Source organism: Neofelis nebulosa, chromosome 12, assembly GCF_028018385.1.
Source record: "Neofelis nebulosa isolate mNeoNeb1 chromosome 12, mNeoNeb1.pri, whole genome shotgun sequence".
Classification (NCBI taxonomy): domain Eukaryota; kingdom Metazoa; phylum Chordata; class Mammalia; order Carnivora; family Felidae; genus Neofelis; species Neofelis nebulosa.
In genome coordinates, this window is record NC_080793.1 from 44,101,182 (window position 1) to 44,127,761 (window position 26,580).

The 26,580-nt window shown below is 35.8% G+C and overlaps 1 protein-coding gene across 8 annotated transcripts in view; it reads left to right on the forward strand.

The window, feature by feature from the left end:
• The window catches only part of C9orf72 (C9orf72-SMCR8 complex subunit), a 27,184-nt gene extending 6,041 nt beyond the window's left edge, over positions 1-21,143 (forward strand). For all 8 annotated transcript variants that reach the window (XM_058695169.1, XM_058695166.1, XM_058695165.1 and 5 more), the window contains 9 exons: positions 1,299-1,358; positions 6,779-6,874; positions 7,585-7,649; positions 9,791-9,863; positions 11,597-11,713; positions 14,211-14,446; positions 17,869-17,926; positions 19,024-19,133; positions 19,256-21,143. In XM_058695169.1, the coding sequence (XP_058551152.1) occupies positions 1,299-1,358; positions 6,779-6,874; positions 7,585-7,649; positions 9,791-9,863; positions 11,597-11,713; positions 14,211-14,446; positions 17,869-17,926; positions 19,024-19,133; positions 19,256-19,442 (1,002 nt within the window). In that variant the 3' untranslated portion in view covers positions 19,443-21,143. The remainder of the gene's footprint in view (positions 1-1,298; positions 1,359-6,778; positions 6,875-7,584; positions 7,650-9,790; positions 9,864-11,596; positions 11,714-14,210; positions 14,447-17,868; positions 17,927-19,023; positions 19,134-19,255) is intronic.
• Positions 21,144-26,580: the final 5,437 nt, after the last annotated feature.

The following is a 26,580-nucleotide window of genomic DNA, read 5'->3' on the forward strand; positions in this document are numbered from 1 at the left end:
CTTCTGATACATTTATATCTAATTTTTAGAAATTATATGCAATTAATTTCAAACAGTAGCTATTATTTGCATCTGCCCTATTAAATTTTTTTTTAATGTTTATTTATTTTTGAGAGGGAGAAAGAGACAGAGCATGAGCAGAGGAGGGGCAGAGAGAGATGGAGACACAGAATCTAAAGCAGGCTCAAGGCTCTGAGCCATTAGCACAGAGCTCGACGCGGGGCTTGAACCCACAAGCCGTGAGATCATGACGTGAGCTGAAGTCCGATGCTTAACCCACTGAGCCACCCAGGTGCCCCTGCATCTGCCCTATTAGATAGATAGGTCTAGTAGTCTGACGTCAGTGATCTTCATAATAACCCTTAAAGGCAGGGGATGATAGCTCTCTGTTATAAGTAAAAAGCTAAAACAGAGAAATTAAGAATATCGTAATAAGTTTTAGAGTATGGGTTTGTCTTGGGAACCTTTAACCATAAAACCTTTTTTTCTTTTTGCGTTGCATGACCCTGTTTTTCACTTAGTACTGTTTGTAGATACAAGCAGTTCAAAACAAGTGTTTCATAAGCAGCCCGCCATGTAGCCTTTGGTCTCTTTAACTTTACCAAGTTCTGAAATTTGTAAAATGAGATTGGACGAAATGGTTTCTAGGAGATGCTCCTTTTAATTTTGCAGATTGAGCCAGAGGAAATTACTGTCATCCACTAAATCCTGCAGTTTCATATTTAGTGGTATTTATATTTTCGTGTATTTTTGGCAGATCCGAAGAATAAGTTTAACTCTCTTCTGCTCTACGGTTTTGATACTATTGTGGAAGTCTGTTAAAGCATTATTAATCTTCCAAGGCTTTTACCAAATAGTGAAGAGAAATAGCGTCTTTCAAAAGAATAGTGTTTTACTATGTTTGCATACATGTTTTCTTATTTTAAATGTTCATGAAAATCATTTAAAATCAGGAAGCCCCAGATTCAACTTGATCTTATTTAATTTGAAAAGTACAAATCATTAGTTTCCTTTGTGAAACTATGCAGATGTTACATTGACTGTTTTCTGACAATTTATCTTTTTTTAACTGCAGAAAAAAGGGTGTTTTTATTTTATTTTGTATTGTTTATAAGAGAAGGAATTTGTTGGATTAATTTCCTGCCCCCTCCCTTTTTTTCCTGCCCTAATGTGGAATATTTTTCCCGTGAACTAAATTACACAATAGCATGTCTGCCATTTAACTGTATTGTGAAAACTAAACAAGTATCAAGATGGTTTTTTTTAATTTTAACTTTAATAAATTTTCTCTTGCTTAGGAAAGGCAAGAAAATGTCCAGAAAATAGTCTTAGAAGGCACAGAAAGAATGGAAGATCAGGTAAGATACAGAATGCTTACTATCAAAAAGTACAACCTCATGACATGTATCTATATAAGGCTGAGGGCTACTTTTCTTTTTTCTTTCTTTTTAATTTTTTTTTTAATGTTTATAAATTTTTGAGAAAGAGAGAGAATGTGAGCACAGGAGGGGCAGAGAGAGTGGGAGACCCAGAACCCGAAGCAGGCTCCAGGCTTTGAGCTGTGAGCATAGATGCAGGCTTGAACTCATGAACCACAGGATCATGACCTAAGCTGAAGTCAGACACTTAACTGACTGAGCCACCCAGGCACCCCTGAGGGCTACTTTTCTTAAGGCCTTGAAGCCATACTATTTTGACAGAGTGAATCTGAAAATGAACAGAGCCTTTGTGGAATTATATGGAATAAACTAAATGAAAATTTCCATATCTTAGATCTGAAGAGTTAAATAAGTGGAGAATAATAGCAATTTTGCTACCTTTTTTCTGTTTGTATAGAGTAAGTTTTGAATAACTTGTTCATACTAAAAATTTTAAGTTTTATATGAGATTTTCTTTAAGGCGTTGCTTCTCAGACATTTCCACAGAAGTTATTATAACGGGAGGGAAGTGAGTATACTCCTAAGATATCTGGGGGTACAGGCACAGTTCTAAGCATAATATTTATTTGAGGTCTCACATTGTATTTTTAAAAGTCATGCAGTTTATATTTTATATCTATTTAATATTACAGTCTGCCAGTGATATTCCTCACCTTATTCTGGTAATAAGTCTCTAGGGAAGCATGCCATGTTTATCCCATGGCTTTTAATGTCCTTAGGGCACAGGCACCAGTATTTGAGATATTTGATTGCAAGGGTATGCTTTCCCTTATGGAAATTAAATGCAAACCATTTTAGTGCAGGGCAGAGATGTTCTGAAGGGGAATCTCTAATGGAGAAAGGGTTCTTTGCTTTTACTCCCATTGCTGCTGGCTGGCCACCCTCAGTGTTCCTTCTGTTTGAACTCCAGTCTGTGGCTGGGTTGTCCTTACTGTGGTTTTCCTTAGCATACCTAAGACATAATAGTACTATGAACAGTAACTTTTCTAAAAATTTGAATATATAGGGACTTAAACCAGGAAAATACAAAACCCTGTAGAATGACCTACTTTACAAAATTGTTATGTCTGTACTTTTGTAAATAGCTTCCCAGGCCAGAGGAGAGGTAATCCTGGGGAAAGATCTGACACTTAGAAGATGTTTCCGTTTACCCAGAAAAGCCTGGCCTTTACTTACTGGTATTGAGCAGGGTGCCAAGTGCTGGGGGGACTTTTACCAACCTGTAGATGTACCTGCTAGTTATGGAGCAGTTAGTAGGGTTTCCTCAAGATAAAGATATTTAGGGCCCAGTAAAATTCTGCTTTTCCTGGGATTTTTTTTTTTCAAACTAGAAACCTATACTTAAGAAATTTACCACTATTAATTTTTAAGTTTTATTTCTTTTTTTAAAAAAGTTTATTTGTTTATAAATTTGTTTATTTATTTGCACTCTTGTTACATGCAAACGCAAGTAGGGGAGGGGCAGAGATGGAGAGAGAAAGAATCCCAAGCAGGCTCCACAGTGTCAGCACAGAGCCCTATGGGGGGCTTGATCCCATGCACCAAGATCATGACCTGAGCTGAGATCCAAGTCAGATCTGAGTTGAAGTCAACCGAGTCACCCAGGTGCCCCAGTTTTATTTCTCTCTTAAGGGCTCTTCTTGAAAATGTTATCGTGTCCCTTCTGTGTATTTGGACCAACAGAAGGTTTTTAAAGGGGAAACATTCTTCTGCTGAGAAGTTCAAGTTAGAGAAGTCAAAGGAGGAAAAGAAACTTGAGGGATTTACTTTAGAGTCTCTTCTGCGTTCAGGCTCGTAGAATTTTTTTTGTTAAGCTTTGATGAAGATATCCATTCACTTAGGATAAATATCTGAGATACGGTTTATGGCACTATATATATGCCTACACTGAAGGGAAAGTATTTTCCTACAGTTTTCCTTTCTGAAAAGAAGCTGCTTGATAACTGAATCCCTGTGAATCTCCCATCATGTGCTTAAAATGACTTTATTTTGAACAAATAAATACTATTTGGGGATGACACATGAGTCTGGAATCAATCACTGACTTCATTCAGTGCAAGTTTTGGATACTTATAGCTATCATCTGATAAAATCACTTTATGAGGAAATCCCTTTATAGCTTGTCATTATTCTTGTTGAATTGCCTGTGTTGATTGTAATTGTAAACAAGAATTTTAAAAATTCTTTTAAAAAACAGAAACAGTGAGTGGTTATGTTTGGAGGCTACTACAGGATGAATTCTTTTTTTTTTTTTTTAAATAAAACCCATATCTTGCAAGGAGGCTTAGGACTTAGCATAAAATTCCCACAGACAGCATCACATTTAAAGCCCAAGTTTCTGAAAAACTGGGTATAGTCACTCAAAAAATGACTCTTGGAATGACTGAGATTTAAAGACACATTTGAAAAGTTTGAGTAAGATAGTTTCATGAGATGTGAGTGAGGAAAAAGCTGTTAGATTGATCTTATTTATGTGTTTTGAAAACATATTTAGCTAAAATTTAATGGACATGTGACAATTTATCTACCTCTCTAAAAGTTTATATATTCAGGATGGTCCAGAAATTTGGGGGCAGGGGTGATGGTAATGAATAAATGAGAGATCATCCATTTGAGACACTCTGCGTTTGTGATGTTCTATATTGAACTTGGAATTTCACTCTAGAAACTACAGATTTCAAAATTGCATTTTTGATACATAATTCAAATTTTATCTTGAAATCTAAAGGAAACTTCTCTGTTTTATTGATTGTTAAAATATATGTGATGATTTCAGTTTGCATTTGAGTACTAAACCTTATTGTGAATGTAGACGTTGAGTGTTGAGTTATTTGCTATTTCTAAGCCTTTTTGTGCTTGTTTTTCCTCATTTTTTTTAATGTTTATTTATTTTTGAGACAGAGACAGAGCATGAACAGGGGAGGGGCAGAGATAGAGAGGGAGACGCAGAATCTGAAACAGGCTCCAGGCTCTGAGCTGTCAGCACAGAGCCCGACGCAGGGCTCAAATCCACAAACTGTGAGATCATGACCTGAGCCGAAGTCAGACGCTTAACCAACTGAGCCACCCAGGCTCCAAGTTTCTCCTCATTTTTAAATATAAAATGCATCAATGACCTTTAATTAACAAGAATTTTTATATCTCAAATAAATATCAAAGGAAATCCTTTCTAAATTTGGCATGGCAATTTAATTATAGCATGTAACAGTAAATGATAAGCCAGTGATTCCACTCTGACTAAAGAAAGTCATTCCAGAAGAATGAAAATGAGTTTATTTATTTTTTCCTATCAAGCAAATCTTTTATTAACTTATCAATTTCTTATAAACTACTTTACTCTTATTTTTTAAGTTGTGGTAAAGGACCCTCCCCTGCTAATGCTCTGTCTCTCTCTCAAAAATAAATAAACCTTAAAAAAAAAAGTTTAAAAAATAAAGTGGGGGGTGCCTGGGTGACTCAGTCAGTTAAGCATCCGACTTTGGCTCAGGTCATGATTTCTTGGTCTGTGCATTCAAGCCCCACGTTGGGCTCTGTGCCGACAGCTCAGAGCCTGGAGCCTGCTTTGGATTCTGTGTCTTCCTCTCTCTCTGACCCTCCCCTGCTCATGTTCTGTCTCTGTCTCTCTCTCAAAAATAAATAAACATTAAAAAAAGTTTAAGGGGCGCCTGGGTGGCGCAGTCGGTTAAGCGTCCGACTTCAGCCAGGTCACGATCTCACAGTCCGTGGGTTCGAGCCCCGCGTCAGGCTCTGGGCTGATGGCTCGGAGCCTGGAGCCTGTTTCCGATTCTGTGTCTCCCTCTCTCTGCCCCTCCCCCGTTCATGCTCTGTGTCTCTCTGTCCCAAAAATAAATTAAAAAAAAAAAAAAAGTTTAAAAAAATAAATTGTGGAAAAGGACACTTAACACGAAATCTATCCTCAACAAAACTTGAAGTGTATTGTGTAATATTGCTAACTACATGTACATTATCATACAGCAGATCTCTACAGCTTCTTCATCTTGTATGACTGAAACCATATACCCATTGAACAGTAACCTCCCATTTTTCCCTCCCTCCAGCCTCTAGCAACCACCATTACTCTTTTGACTTCTGTGGGTTTGACTACTTAGATACCTCATATAAATGGAATAATGCACTATTTATCCTTCTGTGACTGGCATATTTCATTTAGCATAGTGTCCTCAAGATTTATCCATGTTGTGTATGGCAGCATTTCCTTCTTTTTAAGGTCCGTTGTATGTATACACCAAATCTTCTTCATGCATGCTCCCATAGATGGACATTTAGGTTGTTTCCATACCTTGGGTATTATGAATAATGCTGCATTGAACACGGAAGTACAAATATCTCTTTGAGAGCCTGTCTCCCAATTCTTTTGGATAAATATACAGAAGTAGGATTTCTGGATTATATGCTAGTTCTATTTTTAATTTTTTGAAGAACCGCCAGAGTGTTTTGGGTAGTCGCTGCACCATTTTATATTTCTTCCAACAGTGCACAGGGATCCAATTTCTCCATATCTTCACCAATACTTGTTATTTTCTGGGTTTTCTTTTTGTTTTTGTTTTATATTGGCCATCCTAACAGGTATGAGGTGATATCTCATAGTAATTGTGATTTGCATTTTCCCGATGATGAGTGATGAAAATCAGTTTTAAATAGTACGTACATCTTTTAGAAATGCTTTGAAATAGTAGACATGTTTGGGGCTGTGTTCTAACAAGCTATCGAGTGTTTCTATCAAAGGGGGTCATTCTTGGTTTCGGTTCTTAATATTTTATTGTCCTGTTGGTCCTATACAGGTTTTCCCCGCTATCCGAAAGTAGAGTGTTCCTATAGAACATTTCATACACTGAAATGGCCGTAAAGTGAGGAAGCAATTACCATTAATTTACATGGAAAAGTTCTTGAGCATTCCCAGACCCAAAACATAACCCGTCTTACACATCTCAGATACCTTAGAACACACCCTGCTAAGGAATGCACAAAATAAATCGAGACAGATGCTCACCACCGTCCAAAGCTAAGGCAGCTTGATGCTGAGATACCTAGGGTAGTTCCTGGGGAAGGAGCTTGGCAGGGCCTCTCCTGCGCTCAGGGTATGTGCTGCCTCTTAGAGGGGTTCATTGCAAAACAGGTGCTCAACCCCTTTTAGCGTTTTACCTTTTTTTTTGGTGAAAGCAAAAATCTTCTTTGGATTCCTTTTGGTTACTGAAAACAGGTACTAATGTAGGTCTTTGATAAAAGCAAAGTGGTGTAACTCGAACTTTGGAAAAGCAGGGGATACCTTCATTGTGTAATTTTTTTTTTTTCCGCTTCATTTTGCTTTTTTTGTACAGGGTCAGAGTATTATTCCAATGCTTACTGGTGAAGTAATTCCTGTAATGGAGCTGCTTTCATCCATGAAATCACACAGTGTTCCTGAAGAAATAGATGTAAGCCATGACTTGTATTATTAAATAAGAACAATGGTACCACCTCTTATCAATTCCCTTGAGTTCTATTACTATTATGTATATTAGTAGCATTCTAATTTTACTAGTGTGCATTTTTTGTCATACATGCTATTCCTATGAAGTATTAACCACTTTAATAACACACACATAAAATACTAAGTTTTATGGCCAAAAAGAGGCTTTTTTGGTCAGTGACAGTTGTGACAGAATTACACCTATTTAGTTTAGAAGTAGGAGAATTCCAGACCTTAAAGAAGCAGTCAGTATTTAATGCAGTACTTTTGGTAAAAAAGCAGTGTACAAGTCAGTGGTAATAAACACAAGTTTACTTATATTCCATAATCTAGTTTCTTAATCACATGTTGACATTTTGAATCACACGGTAAGAGTGCGTAGAGAAATCTTTAGGAAACTTTTCTGGTTTCTTTCTGACTGTATCATTAAGATTCGTCTCCTGATTCTGACAGCAAAGAATAGGAAGTTGTTCTCATAAAAATTGTTGTTTAACCTGCCTGACAAGTTTTCACATTTGTTCTCCTGAAAGTTTATAGAAGCACAGAGATGGCTTTATTGGGATTCTTCATGCTTAGAAATGAGGGCAATGTGTTCTGTTGAACTGAGACTTGAGAGTGTTATTTCACTGCCGTATTATAACCAGAATAACTTCTTTTTTTTGTGGTACATTTTAGATAGCTGATACAGTTCTCAATGATGATGACATTGGTGACAGTTGTCATGAAGGCTTCCTTCTCAAGTAAGAATTTTGTTTCCTTCATAAAAGGTGGATAAAGGACATAGAAATCTTATGCTCACCAATGACATGATTTGGAATGAAGAAAATAATAGAATAGCTACCCAAACTATTCTAGGAACATTGGTTCATATTTGAACTATTACTAACTTTGTGTTATTTTTTCATTTGTTACATGTCTGTGATATATTTGATGTTACTCTTTTTAATACTGAAAGAAGCCGAGTTTCCATAGTGCCCAGACAGAAAATCTTGTTGGTTCTGGTTTCTTGTTTTACTTCTCATTAAATCTGAAACTAAGAACAAAAGCGGTTCTTAGACCCATTTCTAATGTTGGTGGGGTTCCTCACACCAACAAACAATGCTTTAGATACCGAGTGGGTCCTACGATTTAATTCATTTCTGGCACTTTCTGCCTAGAGATAATGTCAGATTCCCCAGATTAAGGGTTCAATCCCACAAGACTGTGTCCCACCTACCCTCCAGACACTAGTCACAAGTCCAAGTTTTCACCTGTGCTTCTGACTGGCTAGATATTAGAGATCCCAACCACCCATCCGTGGACTTCAGACATCAGTGACAAGTCCAGGATGTTACCTGTTCTTCTCACCAACTGGCTATAAATCCTATGACTCCCTCCTTGTGTTCCATTAATTTACTGGAGCAGTTCACAGAACTCAGAGAAACATTTTATTTACTGGATTACTGGTTTATTGTAAAGGATAGAATCTAACATACAGATGAACATGTATATGGAAGAGATGCATAGGATAAGGTTTGGGGAAAGGGTGAAGAGCTTCCATAGCATCTCTGAGCACACATCTTTCCCCAGATCTCCACGTGTTCACCAACCCAGAAGCTCTCCAAATCCCTTCCTTTTGGGTTTTCATGGAGGCTTTGTTACATAGGCATGGTTGATCAAATCATTGGCCGCTGGTGATAACTTCCATCCCCTCTCCCCTACCCAGAAGTCAGCGGGAGGAACTGAAAGTTCTAATCTTTAGTGGTTGGCTCCATTGGCAATCAGCCCCCATCCTTAGATGTTTTCCAAAAGTTGCTCCATTAACATAACAAAAGGCATCTTTATCTTTTCCTGCACTTAGGAAATTCTAAGTGTTATGGGAGCTGTGAGCCAGGAAATGTGGATAAAAAACAAATACGTATTTCTTAAAATCACAGTATCACAGAACCCTTACAAATTGAATTGCATTGTGGATGCATTTAAGTTATTTAGGCCTAGAAAAGAAAATTATTTGTTATTTTTACTTATCCTTTCCATCTTATAGTAGATTTTAGTACTTAAGAGTGTGGGCTCTAAAACCAGACTTCCTGGGTTATTGCTGTGTGTAAACTGGGGCAAGATACCTGAAGCCTCTGTGCCCCCATCTCCTCATCTGTAAAATGGGAATAATAGTAGTACCTACTTAATAGGATTGTTGTAAGAATTGAGTGAGATAAATCATACCAAGCCCTTAAAACAGCACCCGGAACGTATAAGCACGCAAGAGCTAATGGCTAACATTTTCTACTTCTGTCTCTTCTAAGGAAAATGTTAATGACAGTAATATCAGCCAACATTTATCCCTCTCCTAAGTGCGCTCTCTGCACTTAGAATCTCATCTTCTACCTCAGTGATTCTTTATGATTGCAGATTATCGTGAAGTTTTATTTTGTTTTTGATGAGAAGTGACAGGATAAAGTATTTGCTTTTATGTCCGTAGTCTTTTCCTTTAGGTTCATGATGGAAACTCAGAGGTGTGAGTGTTTTGAACCCGGAAGCTTTACATAGTATGAATCAGAAGGACTTTAGTCCCCCTTCCACTCACTGTCAGCCGTTCATGTCCTTGTTTTTAATCCCATTTGACTTTAAGTAAATCACTTAACCTCTCAACACCTCAGTTTCTTTCATTATAAAATGGCGATATTTTACTAACTGGGTTTTAAGTTCAAATGGGAGGATCTGTGTGAAAGGCCTGTGGAAAAAAGGTAAAGTACCGTGGAAATAAAAGGTGGCATTTTACTTACAGTTTGTCATTCATCATGTAAAGCTAGTCTGTTACTTGAAGTTCGCATGCCCTTTTTTTGTTTAGTTTGTGAAATTGCTTTACAGCCAATGTTTTTCATCTTTTTTCTCCACCTTGCAGTGCCATTAGCTCACACCTGCAGACCTGTGGCTGTTCAGTCGTAGTAGGTAGCAGTGCAGAAAAAGTAAATAAGGTAATTTATCTTATAATCCAGCACATAATCTCACTTCTTAATACTGCTAACATATCATGGATTGTGATTTAAAAGTTAGGTTGTAGTCAAGCAAAATTACTGTGACACCTGTGCAGAAGTAAGTCGAAGTAAACTGCTTAAATAGGAAATCATTTATCAGTTTCATTTTGATAATTCATTAATAATATTCATAAATATGATACAGTTCTCAGTATTGTATAAATGGTTTTGAGAATTCCATTAAAATAAGGTATTTTTTAAAAAATTTGTCTTCTATTTTCTGATGTCACTTATTAAGTATGAAGATAACCATGTACTTGTGATACTAATTCCAAAGAAATGTTATCTAATTATTCATTTTGATTTCTTACATTATTTTCCTCCTAAATCTGTTTCTTTTAGGGACCTATCGCTGTTCAGTGGTCAGTGGAAATTATGTTTTACTCAGTAACGTCTGTGACCACTTCCTTCAGTGCTCTATGAGTTACTAAAGAATTAATGAAGTTAACTTACTTTTCCAAACGTTAGGCACTAAACTAAGGGATTTTGTACTTTACTTCACTGACTGTTAACTAGAAAGAGAGAAATTGCACATATCTATCAGTTTAAGCAAACCTGACTTCTCTTTTTATGTTTTATATAGGAAATATGTTAACAATAATTATTTCCTTGACAAATAATATTTGTAATTTTTTTCTCACGTTACCTACCCTGTATGCTTGCATGACCCTTAATTTACCAAAATTATATTTTTCCATACATCCATTTGTGAAAGGTTAATGCATCTCTGTTGTTATGCTGGTCTAGTGATTTATTATTACATCTGTTACCCCAAGAAGGTAACTTTCCCTCTGTGTCACCCAGAGCCTTCAGGGTCACAGAAGGACTTCCCAGTAGCTTTCTGGAAGGAGAGAGGCTCTGTGGTTGGGGCCCTGTGTATTTTAAAACATTTTTTTCATTCCACATCCTCTTCTGGCATGATCACTTCTCTTTTATCTTTTTAATTTGTGAAAAGGGATGCCATCACTCTATATTGAAAGCTAGTACTTTAATCTAAAAACTCTGAATATAGTCTGAATTCCAACATACTTACATGGCTTTTTACTTTTCCTAATAGAGCTATAGATCAAATCCTGTTAGAATCCTAGATTTCTAAACCCCAATCAAAGTTTTGCTTATTTTAAATCAAATTTGATAGAATTAATTCTCATTCTGTTGAAGGATTTGGACACTCCTGATATTCATTATAATGAGATTTCATATGTCGAACTGTTCAACCGAAGCCATAATTCTGCCTAATTCAACTGCATTTAGTTTTCTTATCCAAAATTGTTTATTTTCATTTGAAAAATACTTGCTGCTGGGTGGAGGTAGAATTAATAATTATATTAAGTCATCAGTTCTTACTGAAATATAAAAGTTCCATGGTCAAAGAGTTGGATAAAGTATGCATATTATATCAACACCTGGAAAGTCAATATATATTCCAATGCTAAAGGTTTTGAGATACCATACATTTACCACCATTTGCCAAACTTACTTGACCACAGGATTCCTATTTTAGGCAACAACTGTTATGTCCCATGGACTACTCCAGGTGACTAAGGAAAACTTTTTTCTTAGGATGTATTTTATCGACAGTAATGGTTGAAGTTTCTTTTCAGATTTCTTTCATAAGCAGACCAGTGGCCTTTTAATTTCCTATTTTAATGCTAAAATATTTTCTTTTACAGATAGTGAGAACATTATGCCTTTTTCTGACTCCAGCAGAGAGAAAATGTTCCAGATTATGTGAAGCAGAATCATCATTTAAATACGAGTCAGGGCTCTTTGTACAAGGCCTGCTAAAGGTATAGTTTCTATTTGTCACATGTGAAAGCAATTTTTTAAAATCATTTTTGACATTCTGTATAAATACACTGTGAATATTAGCATGTGGTGCATCTCATGTTTGTATGCCAAGGAGCTGACTGTTATGCACAAGTCTGAGCACAGAGTATATCTCTTACAGATTTATAATTAGTATGAGTGAAACAGCTTAGAGTATCTTTTTGTGTGTGTGTCTGTTTGGTTTCCTATAGCTGCCTGTCTGGCTCCAGGATTATTTGTTTTTTAATATGCGGTTGAATCTGGGGTGCCTGGGTGGCTCAGTCGGATAAGCATCTGACTTCAGCTCAGGTCCTGTTCTCGTGGTTCCTGCGTTCGAGCCCCGCGCATCAGGCTCTGTGCTGACAGCTCAGAGCCTGGAGTCTGCTTCGGATTCTGTGTCTCTCTCTCTCTCTGCTCCTTCCCCGCTTGCACTCTGTCTCTCTCTCAAAAATAAATAAAACATTAAAAAAATATATGTGGTTGAATCAGATTGCACATCTAAAATAGTTACTTTTTTTTCTGAAAAGGATTTGAATTTTTGTGTTAGCATTTTTTATATACTGTATTCATTTATTGAAAAAAAATTTAAAGCTGCTTCCTGTCTTCAAAATTGTGTATAGGATTTGAACAATGCATATATATTTTCACATGTAGGTAATTTTAAATTATTTTACATTTTTCTTTTTAATTCCGGTATGGTTAACATACAGCATTATATTCGTTTCAGGTGTATAATACAGTGTTCCAGTAATTCTGTACATTCAGTGTTCATCGTGATAGGTGTACTCTTAATCCCCATCACCTATTTTACCCATCCTCCCATCTCCTTCTAATAACCATAAGTTTGTTCTCTATAGTTTTTGTTCATTTGTTTTGTTTCTTAAATTCTTAGACGGGTGAAATCATATGGTACTTGTCTTTCTCTGACTGCTTGAATCTGCTTTTCAAGGAGCAAGGTAGATAAATGTAAATTAGAAATTGTTTTCAATAATTACAGGGAAGACAGTTTATTTTATTGAAACTATCATTGACGTTTCAATTATAGTCAAAAGATGGGAGAAGGTAGATTTCCTAATGGTTATGTGATTCTCATAGCGAATGCTTTCTTAAGGATCTATGCATAGCAAAATGAAACAAAACATATTAAAAGTTGTGGCAAATAAAAATTATATTCAGCTTTTGCATTTTTAACAGTGTGCATGCTTTGAGCTCAGAATAATACAGAAACTACTTAAGGGATGTAACTATTTCCAATTTGAATTTTACAAGTCTGAAAATTAGAACTTCTTTTTATCAAAGGCATGATAAGGTACTTAGTACTTTTATTTTCTTAGTACCCTCTCATTTAGTTATGTAATTTTATCCCTAAAAGGGACCTATACCAGATGCATAGAGGAAAACTTGAAACTATAATCTAATGAAAAATATTTGTTAAGAGTTTTCCATATAAGTATAAATTGTTAAGCCTTTCAGAAATATTTTAACATTCTTTGTCAAGAGCCTTAAAGATGTTCAAAAATTGGGGTGCCTGGATGGCTTAGTCAGTTGAGTGTCTGACTCTTGATTTCAGCTCAGATCATGATCTGAGGGTTGTGGGATTAAGCCCTGCATCCAGTTCCACACTGAGCATGGATCCTGCTTAAGATTCTGTCTCTGTCTCTGTCTCTCTCCCCCTTCCTCTCCCCCCTCCCCCACTCAAGTGCATGCATGTGTGCAGGCACTCTCCCTCTCTCTTGGTCTCTAAAATAAAAAATAAAAATGTTCAAAGACTTAGCTTACTATCTATATTTCTGGAAATCTTAGGGAAGCAGTTGTATAAGAAGAAAGATTTACTTGTGAAAGTGTTTATTATAGCATTATAAGAGTGAAAAATTGAAAGTAGCCTCTATATTGTATTCATAACATATACCAGTGTTTCATACACAGATATTTGTTACAGGGCAGTTGACTACCCAACTGACAATACTTGGAAAGAAGTACATTTTTTTACTTACAAAAATTATATATTCATTGAGATTTAAAAGAACATTAGGAATAATCAAGAACAAAATAAAAAGTTACCCATACTCTCATAATCCAATGTATAACCACCGTTAATATTTGGCATCTATCTTTCTGGTCTTTTTTTCTTCTGTATGTATCTTTTACATAGTTCCCTGTCCCTATCCCTGCATATTTTAACCTCCTTTTTCCATAATATGTTGTGAATATCTTTCTGTATCAACACAAATTGATAGCTTCAGTTGTTCCACAAATTCATTTTTAGTAGCTAAATAATAAGCCATTTTTTGTTTAATCAGTTCTCTTTTTGGATGCTTACTTGTTTTCTAGTGTTCACTATTTCAGCCAGTGCTTTAGTGCACACATCACTAAAACTTCGTATACGATGGATTTGTTAAAGCCAGTTTTTCTGGTTAAAAAATAATTCTTCGTGTCTTTTGACATATAAGACAATGAATTTTCTTTTCATTATGACAGGATTCAACCGGAAGCTTTGTGCTCCCGTTCCGGCAAGTCATGTACGCTCCCTATCCCACCACACACATAGATGTGGATGTCAACACTGTCAAGCAGATGCCACCATGTCACGAGCATATTTACAATCAGCGGAGATACATGAGATCTGAGCTGACAGCATTCTGGAGAGCCACTTCAGAAGAAGACATGGCTCAGGATACAATCATCTATACAGACGAAAGCTTCACTCCTGATTTGTACGTAATAATGTTATTGTTAAACAGTATTGTGCAGTTGTATCTTTTATGAGTAAAATCAAGTGTGTATTTGAAAGGAATGAACTATTACTAAGAGAATTATGCTTGAAGAAAAATTTGGTTAGTCATACCTTTTTTCTTAAATGTCTGTTTTTCTTAATGTAATTATGTTTTGCATAGAGAGATTAGATTAGTCCTTAAAAGTAAATATTTAAGGGGCACCTGGGTGGCTCAGTGGATTAAGCGTCCAACTTCGGCTCAGGTCATGATCTGTGCTGACAGCTCGGAGCCTGGAGCCTGCTTCAGATTCTGTGCCTCCCTCTCTCTCTGCCCCTCCCCCTCTCATAGTCTGTCTCTCTCAAAAATAAACAAAAAAAAATTTTTTTAAGTAACTATTTAAGTATTTATTTAACAAATATATATTGAGGCCCTAGGCACCATAATAGGTGCTAAGGCTGGTAGTGACCAACTGGGGGCACCTTTGTGGCTCAGTCACTTAAGCGTCCGATTCTTGATTTTGGCTCAGGTCATGATCTCACAGTTCATGGGATTGAGCCCTGTTGCATTATGCACTGACAGCACAGAGCCTGCTTGGGATTCTCTCTCTGCTTCATCCTGCTCACACTCTCTCTTTTCTCTCTCAAAATAAATATTTAAAAAAAATAGTGACCAACCAGATAGCCCCAACCCTTGGCATTGCTTATTAGTCTAGTGTATAAGACTCATTAGAAGGCATTTTAACTTAACTAAAGAAGTAATTCTAAGTCTTTTTTTCTTGATATGTGAATATAAAATACAGTAGAACTACAAAAATACATTTACAGAGCATTCTTTTATTTGCATTTCATATTGTGTTACTCATTTTTTACCATAAAGTGTGATCACTAAATAAAAAAAGAGGAAAAGTAGTGATAAAATGTTGAAAGTGGACCTAATGAGAGGAGAAAAAAATTATAAATTTGTATTATAAACCCCAAGAAAATACTTAAGTTCTACATCAGGAAAAGAAATGGAGTATAGTATAATGGTTCTCTTTAATCAGTGTAAAGTACCTGGCATATATAATGTGCTCAATATATGTTAACTGTGATAATCCAGTTCTGAGTGTACAAAGCAGCAGTAAAATTGGAGCATGCAACTCTGTCCTGTGTTTCTAAGAAAGATTTTGAGCTGAGACAGGGGACATGTGGAGCACCAGTAGTCACACAGAAGATGGTGACCAAAGCAGAGAAAAGGAGCACCCATGTCCAAGGGATCCCCAGCCTCATGTGTCTCTAAAAGATGGCATCATTAGGACCCATCTTTTCTCAGCTGTGCGTGCACTGATCTTGTTGGTTCCTTAGAAAGTTTTAAGAGAATTGGTTTAGAAAATGAATTGGTCAAGGGGCACATGGGTGACTCCATCCGTCAAGCGTCCGACTTTTGGTTTTGACCCAGGTCATGATCTCACGGTTTGTGAGATGGAACCCCGCATCCGGCTCTGCACTGACAGCACAGAGCCTGCTTGGGATTCTCTCTCTCCCTCTCTTCAGGCCTCTCTTCAGCAGGCCCCAGCCCTGCTCATTCACTCTGTCTCTTCCAAAATAAATAAAATAAACTTTCAAAAGAAAAAAGAAGGAAAATGAATTGGTCAAAATCGGAATTCCAGGTGATGACTATGTTTTCAAGTATTGGTAATTTTGGTACACATGTAGTAATTCTCAAAATTAGTCTGTGCTTTCAAGCATTTTCTTCTTAACTAAAATGTTTAGTATTTTTTCTGTTTTGTTTTTTTTGAGGTTTTTTTTTTTTTTTTGTTACTTCAGATATCCTTTTTGGGGAATTTAGTGAACTTTAGGATGGATTTACCACCTATATTTTTATTTTTATTTTTTTAGAGAAAGTGTATGTATGCTTTTAACATTTCTTACTCATTTTAGCCAGTTATGTTTGAATGCTTCACTGATTTGACAGATGTTGATTAGCCATCTAGTCTTATTTTTGTTGGTGATAAAACAAAAAACCATAATGTCATGAATTTTTAAAATTTGTTTACAACTCTAAGTAAATTTTCTGAGCATCAAATGGGCCCAAAATGATATTTTCTACCATTAGATTGTGTATTAACTTTTATATGTTACAGATACTGTATTTTTTAGTTTTCTTTAAATAATATTATTTCATTTTAAGATATTTTTAATTTTAATTCTTTTTTTTTTAATTTTTATTTTTTTAACGTTTATTTACTTTTTTGAGACCGAGCTGTCGGCACAAGCCCGACGCGGGTCTTGAACTCAGACGGTGAGATCATGACCTGAACCGAAGTTGGACGCTCAACCGACTGAGCCACCCAGGCGCCCCTATTAAAAATAGTTACACTCTTAAAAATAGTTACACTCACTGCCACTACATGAAAAATCAGTCACTAGAAACATTCTTTTTTAACACTTGCTTCATCTGATTTACTTATTACTGAGACAATCAGTGAAACAGTATATTCAGAACACTAGACTTAAATAATTTAGCCTTATTCTCTCTCCAAAGCCAGAAAAGGGGTACTGTTACTACCAAATTGGACACCAGTTGCACAGCCAGTAATCACGAAATGCTGATTTTTTTTTCCTTCTGAATTTCCTTCTTCTGTAATTTGGTATACCCATCTCCTTAACTAGGAAATTTTAGGTACTTTCCTATTTATTTATGCATACACACCTCTTTGCCAGTCTTGTCAGTTCAATGATGATCCCTACTATTTTCAGTTAAAAATTGCTTACCTTATGGTATGTTAGATATACACTATCTCAAGTGTGCACATTATCTCAAGTGTGAGTTAACGTCTTAGTTTCTTACTCCGATCATTACCAAGTAGCTTATACTTTCCTAAGTAATTGGTTCTTGTTACTTGCCTGATGATAGGTTTGTTGATGCAACTCAATGGTCAAGATGTTCATTAATCCCATTTGAGTGTTTCTTAGTGTTCACCCTTTTACCTTTTTCTTCCTGAACAGCTTATTACAAGTTATTATAAGGTTAACCTTTTATTTTATTTTGGGTTTTGATGGTAGTAATATGTGTTTATTTTTGTTGCTTTTATTTTTTTGACATGGCAGGAATTGGTATTTATTAATTCTCTGAGGCTCTCAAATTTTTTTTATAAGGTGAGGGTACAAAAATAGATTGATAGGTACTTACATGCCCTTGGGACTGCTTATATCTTTAAGAGAAAAATAATTACATACTGTCTTGACAAACTCCAGTAATATACAAGTGTATCCTTGAGTTAAAATGAATATGTATTTTATATCTCCAAATATATACATCTAATTTTTATAAATATGTTTATATGTAATATTCCATTTCTAAGAATTAATTTGACTGGAGCGAGGGATTTGGGAAAGTAGCGTTGTACAGACATTTCAACATTTGGACTGTTTTCTTTGTAGGAATATTTTTCAAGATGTCTTACACAGAGACACTCTAGTAAAAGCCTTCCTGGATCAGGTAAATGTTAAACCTAAGATTGTCAAAATGAATAGCATGACATATTATCTTTTTTAATATATACTACATTGCCTGTGCGCATGCGCTCTCTCTCGCTCTCTCTCTCTCTATATATATATCATCATAGAATTAAGTTACTATCTTTTCGTAGTGTCTCATGTCTTTCCAAAGTGTCTACATGATTTTTATTTTGAATTGTTAATGGCCATGGGCTGTATATTAACAATTAAAGATGCAGTATTCCCCAGTTAATAATAAATGTTTTAATTCCAACCACTAACATATAATTCCAGGTGTTTTCTTTTGGGGAGGGGAGAATGGTTTTTATTTGCCTTAATTGGGCCAAAATATCTTTAAAACTTGTATACTTCTACTGAAATAATAACATCTTTATTGTCTTATTCTTTTCAAAAATAATCTGCTTAATTAACATTTTAAGAAAATTATAGATTACATGGGACTTATTTCCTAATATAACAGAGCTGTGTCATAATATCATTCTGGGGATCAGGCCAGGAACAGGGTCATAGAAGTAGCTTTGAAATAATAAGGTCCTTAAGTTAACTCAAAATTTTGGAACCAGATCTGTGTGGTCTGTGACATATTGCAAAGTTCAGAGATAATTCACAATCATGCAATGAATTCCATGCTTCTCAAGCTGAATAAAATCATTCTATCATTACACATGTACCCTCAACACCCCAAGAGTAGAGAGAGAGAAGAAGACCTCAAAACCCTAGCCTATAAGCGTGGCTCAACTGAGAGCTTGGATTTTATTTGGAGATATGGGCAGAAAAAGTTAAGTACACATCAGGATGCACATTACATCATGATTCTTAATAAAGTAAATAGGGATATATATTTGAGATAGAATGCAAAATTAGAGTCCATTTTCAAAGATAAAATAGAAAACTTCAGAAAAACATGATCGCCTCTAAATTCAGTACTTCCTGTCTGTTAGGGGCATCAGTAGGAATGGTTGTGGAGAGCTGCTCTAATGTATGTTAGCTGCCAGACGTTGTCAACACTGTGATAGAAATATGCTGTATAAGAAGATTTGGAGCAAATTATTATTAAAATGTTTGATTTTCCTGTAGGTCTTTCATTTGAAGCCTGGTTTATCTCTCAGGAGTACTTTCCTGGCACAGTTTCTACTCGTCCTTCACAGAAAAGCCTTGACGCTAATAAAGTATATAGAAGATGATACGTAAGTAAAGCTATATGGAATAAAAACCTTTGTGCATTGTGCTTTGTTTTGTTCCTTTTGGACGTTTTCTATATATTTTTATGTATTTATATGTAAAAAGGTTTTTTCTTCATTATTTATAGGCAGAAGGGGAAAAAGCCCTTTAAGTCTCTTCGGAACCTGAAGATAGACCTTGATTTAACAGCAGAGGGCGACCTTAACATAATAATGGCTCTAGCTGAGAAAATTAAACCAGGCCTCCACTCATTTATCTTTGGAAGACCTTTCTATACTAGTGTACAAGAACGAGATGTTCTAATGACTTTTTAAATGTGTAACTTATTAAATATATTTTGTCACCATGATGATTGCTGCTGAAGTAGCTCAGTGGTGTGGGAAACATCATTCCCTTGGGTCATGTCCCAGACTCCTACTTGGCAATGCAGTTAAAGTTAGTTACACTACACTTGTCACAAGTCTGTCAAGGGATGTCCGGTGCATTGTTACAATGGATGCATCTTTTCCTAGGTGTGCTGTCTTGAGATACAGACTTATGTTTACAGTTAGAGTAAATGTTCCTGCTATCTTTTAAAGATACAATAATAAGATATGAACTTGACCACAACTACTGTTTTTGAAATTTACAATTCATGGTTTACATGTATCAAAGTGAAATCTGAGTTACTTTTCACAGATATAATACTAGTTGACTTTTCATCTCTTGGTATTCCTTGGTATGTAAGATTACTGTAATACTTTTATAATCAGCTGAAAATTAGAGCATCTGAATCATTTCAGTTCCACAAAAGGAACTTAGTTGGAACATAGGTTAAGTATTAGAAAGAATGTATTGATCAAGCAGATGTTTAATTCAAATTAATTATTAGATCCTCCTTTGTAGACTGGGTAGTCCTTAGGGTTCAGTCTGTGTAGAAATATCACGCAGTATGTATAGTCCGGATTATGGCAAACCAGTCAGGGTATTTGTGTGTGTGTGTGTGTGTGTGTGTGTGTGTGTGTGTGTGTGTGTTGAGCTCTGTCAAAGACAATAGAGGAAATTGGATTTTATGTTTTAGTAGTTATTGCAAACTATTTAAATTAATTTTTATTATTTTTGAGCCAAATTGAAATGTGTACCTCCTGTGCCTTTTTTTTTCTTGGAAAATATAATTACTTGGAAGAAGTTCAGATTACACTAGTCAGTCATTTTTATCTTGTTTTCCTCCTGCGTAGTCTTACCCTCATTTGGCAGTTGTAACTCCAAGATTATGAAATGCAATGGAGAATATACTAACTAGTAAGATCCTTTTACAGGAACAGAGAACAGTATCTTGTCCTTTTCCTTCTCAAATTTCTGCCCTTACTTTTGAGGTTATTGCCAGGTCTATTTGCCTCTGCATCATGTGAGGAAAACAGGAGAAACTTTATTGATGTGCTATTTTACTAGGTGCTACTTTGGCGGAACTAAGTGGTCAATTTCTTTTGTTTCCTTAATGTCTTTGGACCATTGTGCTAGCTGTAAACTGATTAATATAATTCTTTGCTAGAACCGTTTTGACATAATAGTATATAGAAGCATAAAAATTATTTTTATTTAAAACTGTGGAAGTTACACAAAAGGGAAAAGTATTTATAAGAAAGGGATAAAAGTGACAGAGCCCCTCTGCCATTGCTCACCAAATGGAACCAAAACTAACATGTTATGTTCTGAAAGGTCCTAATTACCTTTCACATCACTAATAAGAAGAGTGTAGACATCTTGATTTTTAGACACAAACCGAATGAGATGACTGGTGCTCTGTGGTGCACTCATGAAAGAATTTACAGATACCACCTTATTGTACCCCTTACTCAGTGCTTCTTATGTGATTGATTATTAAAGAGTGCTGACCGATTATTTTCTTTTGCTGGTTTATTGTACTGTTACATGGAATGCAAGTTGTACAGTGAACTAAGTTATTAAAGCATGTGTAAACATTGTTATATATCTTTTCTCCTAGGTGGAGAATTTTGAATAAACTGTCTTTGAAATTTTGTGTCCAACATTTATTTGTTCAGAAAAGCAGTATTATGACAATGAAGACTGATTGGTTTCCTGTTTAGCTGACAGTCTGTGTTGTATCTAAATTGTTTTTTTAATTGTTGTCTCTTTTGAAAGAAAATGAATTTGAAGGTTCTATATAATGCTGGAATCTTATGTTGTTTTTATTACTTTTTTAACTTTCTGCTTAACTCCCAGGATTGCATTTTGATTTTTAAAGTCATGTATTAATATTTCAAATGTAAGGTAATGCTTGAGTAATTTTTCTATTTCTTTTCTAAGATGAAGTTATTTCTTCTAGGTGTCCAAAATGAAAACACAAGGAATCTAAATTATGTAATCTGGAGAAAAAGTGACATTGACAGTTTTACTCTGGGTGGGGGGGGAAAGGATTTGATAAATATAATAGTTGAGTTGGAAGTTTCCTTTAAAAGAAGGCTGATTCATTGCACGCTAAGATTCTCAAAGAAAAATCGTCAAGTTCATATAATGCTGTAGAGTAAAAATGAGACAGTAACTCCTATGCTCTATTTCTGTAATGCTGCAGGTTGAGCAGGAGGGTAGTGATGGTTACTCTTAGCAAGCACTGTTTTGGTTTTGAAGTGGAATTGTACAATTGATGTTTGTCCTGTGATCTGCAGGGGATGGCCTAAAGTACCAGGACCATCCCCAGTTAATACACACTGCCCACTGGACTTTCTCAGTGTATCATCACAACACTCTAAGGCGGCTATTATTATTTCTACTTTACAAATGAGGAAACATATCTTAAAGAAATATATGCAGCCCATGGTCATCAGCTAGTTAAGTTGGATTTCATCCTAAACAGTACATATTGCCATGCAGCACAGCACCTAATGCAGTTGCCCTGCATTGAAGGGAAGGGAAGGAAGCAAGTACTATGGGCATCCCAGCCCTCCGCGGAGAAGTTACATAACCTCTCTGAGGATCATTTTTTTTTTTAATATTTGAAATTGAAGGCATGATTGATACCTCCTGATTGTTACAAGAGGATTTAATGAGATTATCTAAGGTGCTTAGGTCAGTACCTGACCAGAGCTCCAGTGCTTTTTTATCTAATCTGAAAATCTCTACCTTTTAATTACCTAATTAATCATGTTTTAGAACATTTACATTTAACATGATTTTGATATGGTTTAGGTTAAATCTATCATCTTTGTTTATTTTTTTTAATTTTGATCCATTTGTTCTTTGTCTTTTTTTTTCTGTTTTGTGTTATTTTTTATGATTCCTTTTTATCTCTTCTTGGCTTATTGTAACTCTGCTTTTAAGTGATTGCTAGTGTAGTATACTAACCTATATATACACATATATATGGATGTATATAAAGGTCTATACTATACTATACATACATTTTTAACTTCTTTTTTTTATTTTATTTTTTATTATTTAAAATTTACATCCAAATTAGCATATAAGTGCAACAATGATTTCAGGAGTAGATTCCTTAGTGCCCTTTACCCATTTAGCCCATCCCCCTCCCACAACCCCTCTAGTAACCCTCAGTTTGTATTCCGTATTTATGAGTCTCTTATGTTTTGTCCCCTCCCTGTTTTTATATTATTTTTGTTTCCCTTCCCTTATGTTCATCTGTTTTGTCTCTTAAAGTCCTCATATGAGTGAAGTCATAGGATTTTTCTCTTTCTCTGACTGACTAATTTCACTTAGCATAATACCCTCCAGTTCCATCCACATAGTTGCAAATGGGAAGATTTCATTCTTTTTGATTGCCGAGTAATACTCCATTGTGTATATATACCATATCTTCTTTATCCATTCATCCATTGATGGACATTTGGGCTCTTTCCATACTTTGGCTATTGTTGATAGTGCTGCTATAAACATGGGGGTGCATGTGTCCCTTCGAAACAGCACACCAATATCCCTTGGATAAATACTTAGTAGTGCAGTTGCTGGGTCATAGGGTAGTTCTCTATTTTTAGTTTTTTGAGGAAGCTCCATACTGTTTTCCAGAGTGGCTGCACCAGCTTGCATTCCCACATCAATGCAAAAGAGATCCTCTTTTTCCGCATCCTTGCCAGCATCTTTTGTTGCATGAGTTGTTGATGTTAGCCATTCTGACAGGTGTCAGGTGGTATCTCATTGTGGTTTTGATTTGTAATTCTCTGATGAGGGATGTTGAGCATTTTCTCATGTGTCAGTTGACCATCTGGATGTCTTTGGAGAAGTGTCTATTCATGTCTTTTGCCCATTTCTTCAGTGGATTATTTGTTTTTTGGGTGTTGAGTTTGATAAGTTCTTTATAGATTTTGGATACTAACCCTTTATCTGATAATGTCATTTACAAATATCATCTCCCATTCTGTTGGTTGCCTTTTAGTTTTGCTGATTGTTTCCTTTGCTGTGCAAAAGCTTTTTATTTTGATGAGGTCCCAGTAGTTCATTTTTGCTTTTGTTTCCCTTGCCTACGGAGACGTGTTGAGTAAGAAGTTGCTGCGGCCAAGATCAGAGAGGTTTTTGCCTGCTTTCTCCTTGAGGATTTTGATGGCTTCCTGTCTTACATTGAGTCTTTCATCCATTTTGAGTTTATTTTTGTGTATGGTGTAAGAAAGTGGTCCAAGTTCATTCTTCTGCATGTCGCTGTCCAGTTTTCCCAGCACCACTTGCTGAAGAGACTGTCTTTATTCCATTGGATATTCTTTCCTGCTTTGTCAAAGATTAGTTGGCCATACATTTGTGGGTCCAATTCTGGGTTCTCTATTCTGTTCCATTGATCTGAGTGTCTGTACTTGTGCCAGTACCATACTGTCTTGATGATTACAGCTTTGTAGTATAGCTTGAAGTCTGTGATTGTGAGGCCTCCTGCTTTGGTTTTCTTTTTCAAGATCGCTTTGGCTCTTTAGGGTCTTTTCTGGTTCCATACAAATTTTAGGATTATTTGTTCTAGCTCTGTGAAGAATGCTAGTGTTATTTTGATAGGGATTGCATTGAGTATGTAGATTGCTTTGGGTAGTATCAACATTTTAACAATATTTGTTCTTCCTGTCCAGGAGCATAGAATCTTTTTCCATTTTTTTTGTGTCTTCAATTTCTTTCATAAGTTTTCTATCGCTTTCAGTGTATAGATTTTTCACCTCTTTGGTTAGATTTATTCATAGGTATTGTATGGTTTTTTGTGCAACTGTAAATGGGATCAATTCCTTGATTTCTCTTTCTGTCACTTCATTGTTGGCCTATAGGAATGCAACTGATTTCTGTGCATTGATTTTATATCCTGCAACTTTGCTGAATTCATGAATCAATTCTAGCAGTTTTTTGGTGGAATCTTTTGGGTTTTAGATGGAGAGTATCATGTCATCTGCAAAGAGTGAAAGTTTGACCTCCTCCTGGCTGATTTGGATGCCTTTTATTTCTTTGTGTTGTCTGATTGCAGAGGCTAAGACATCCAATACTATGTTAATAACAGTGGCAAGAGTAGACATCCCTGTGTTGTTCCTGACATTAGGGAGAAAGCTCTCAGTTTTTCCCCATTGAGGATGATATTAGAGTTGGGTCATTCATATATGGCTTTTATGATCTCTAGGTATGCTCCTTCTATCCCTACTGTCTTGAGGGTTTTTATCAAGAAAGGATGTTATATTTTGTCAAATGCTTTCTCTGCATCTATTGAGAGGATGATATGGTTCTTGTCCTTTCTTTTATTGATGTGATGAATCACGTCAATTGTTTTGCGGATATTGAACCATCCCTGCATCCCAGGTATAAATCCCATTTGGTCGTGGTGAATGATTTTTTTAATGTATTGTTGGATCCTATTGGCTAATATCCTGTTGAGGATTTTTGCATCCATGTTCATCAGGGAAATTGGTCTATAGTTCTCCTTCTTAGTGGGTTCTCTGTCTGGTTTTGGAATTAAGGTAATGCTGACTTCATAGAAGGAGTTTGGAAGTTTTCCTTCCATTTCTATTTTTTGGAACACCTTCAAGAGAATAGGTGTTAACTTTTCCTTAAATGTTTGGTAGAATTCCCCTGGAAAGCCATCTGGCCCTGAGTCTTGTTTTTTGGCAGATTTTTGATTACTAATTCAATTTCCTTACTGGTTATGGGTCTGTTCAAATTTTCTATTTCTTCCTGTTTCAGTTTTGGTAGTATATATGTTTCTAGGAACTTGTCCATTTCTTCCAGATTGCTCATTTTATTGGCATATAATTGCCCATAATATTCTCTTATTATTGTTTTTATTTCTGCTGTGTTGGTTGTGATCCCTCCTCTTTCATTCTTGATTTTATTTATTTGGGTCCTTTCCTTTTTCACTTTGATCAAACTGGCTAGTGGTTTATCAATTTTGTTAATTCTTTCAAAGAACCAGCTCCTGGTTTCATTGATCTGTTCTACTGTTTTTTTGGTTTTGACAGCCTTAATTTGTGCTCTAATCTTTATTATTTCCTGCCTTCTGCTGGTTTTGGGTTTTATTTGCTGTTCTTTCCCAGCTCCCTAAGGCATAAGGTTAGGTTGTGTATCTGAGATCTTTCTTCCTTCTTTAGGAAGGCCTGGATTGCTATATACTTTCCTCTTGTGATTGCCTTTGCTGCGTCCCAGAGGTTTTGGGTTGTGGTGTTATCATTTTCATTGACTTCCCTATACTTTTTAATTTCCTCTTTAACTGCTTGGTTAGCCCATTCATTCTTTAGTAGGATGTTCTTCAGTCTCCAAGTATTTGTTACCTTTCCAAATTTTTTCTTGTGGTTGATTTCGAGTTTCATAGTGTTGTGGTCTGAAAATATACACAGTATGATCTTGATCTTTTTGTACTTACTTAGGATTAATTTGTGTCCCAGTATATGGTCTATTCTGGAGAACGTTCCATGTGTACTGGAGAAGAATGTGTAATCTGCTACTTTACGATGAAATGTTCTGAATATATCTGTTAAGTCCATCAGGTCCAGTGTGTCATTCAAAGCCATTGTTTTCTTGTTGATTTTTTGATTAGATGATCTGTCCATTGTTGTGAGTGGGGTGTTGAAGTCTCCTACTATTATGGTATTACTGTCGATGAGTTTCTTTATGTTTGTGATTAATTGATTTATGTATTTGGGTGCTACCACATTTGGCGCATAAATGTTTATAATTGTTAGGTCTTCTTGGTAGATAGATCCCTTGATTATGATATAATGCCCGTCTGCATCCCTTGATACAGTCTTTATTTTAAAGTCTAGATTGTCTGATATAAGTATGGCTACTCCGGCTTTCTTTTCTTGACCATTAGCATGATAGATGTTCTCCATCCCCTTATTTTCAATCTGAAAGTGTCTTTAGGTCTAAAGTGGGTCTCTTGTAAACAGCATATAGATGGATCTTGTTTTCTTATCCATTCTCCTACCCTATGTCTTTTGATTGGAGCATTGAGTCCATTGACGTTTAGAGTGAGTACTGAAAGATATGAAT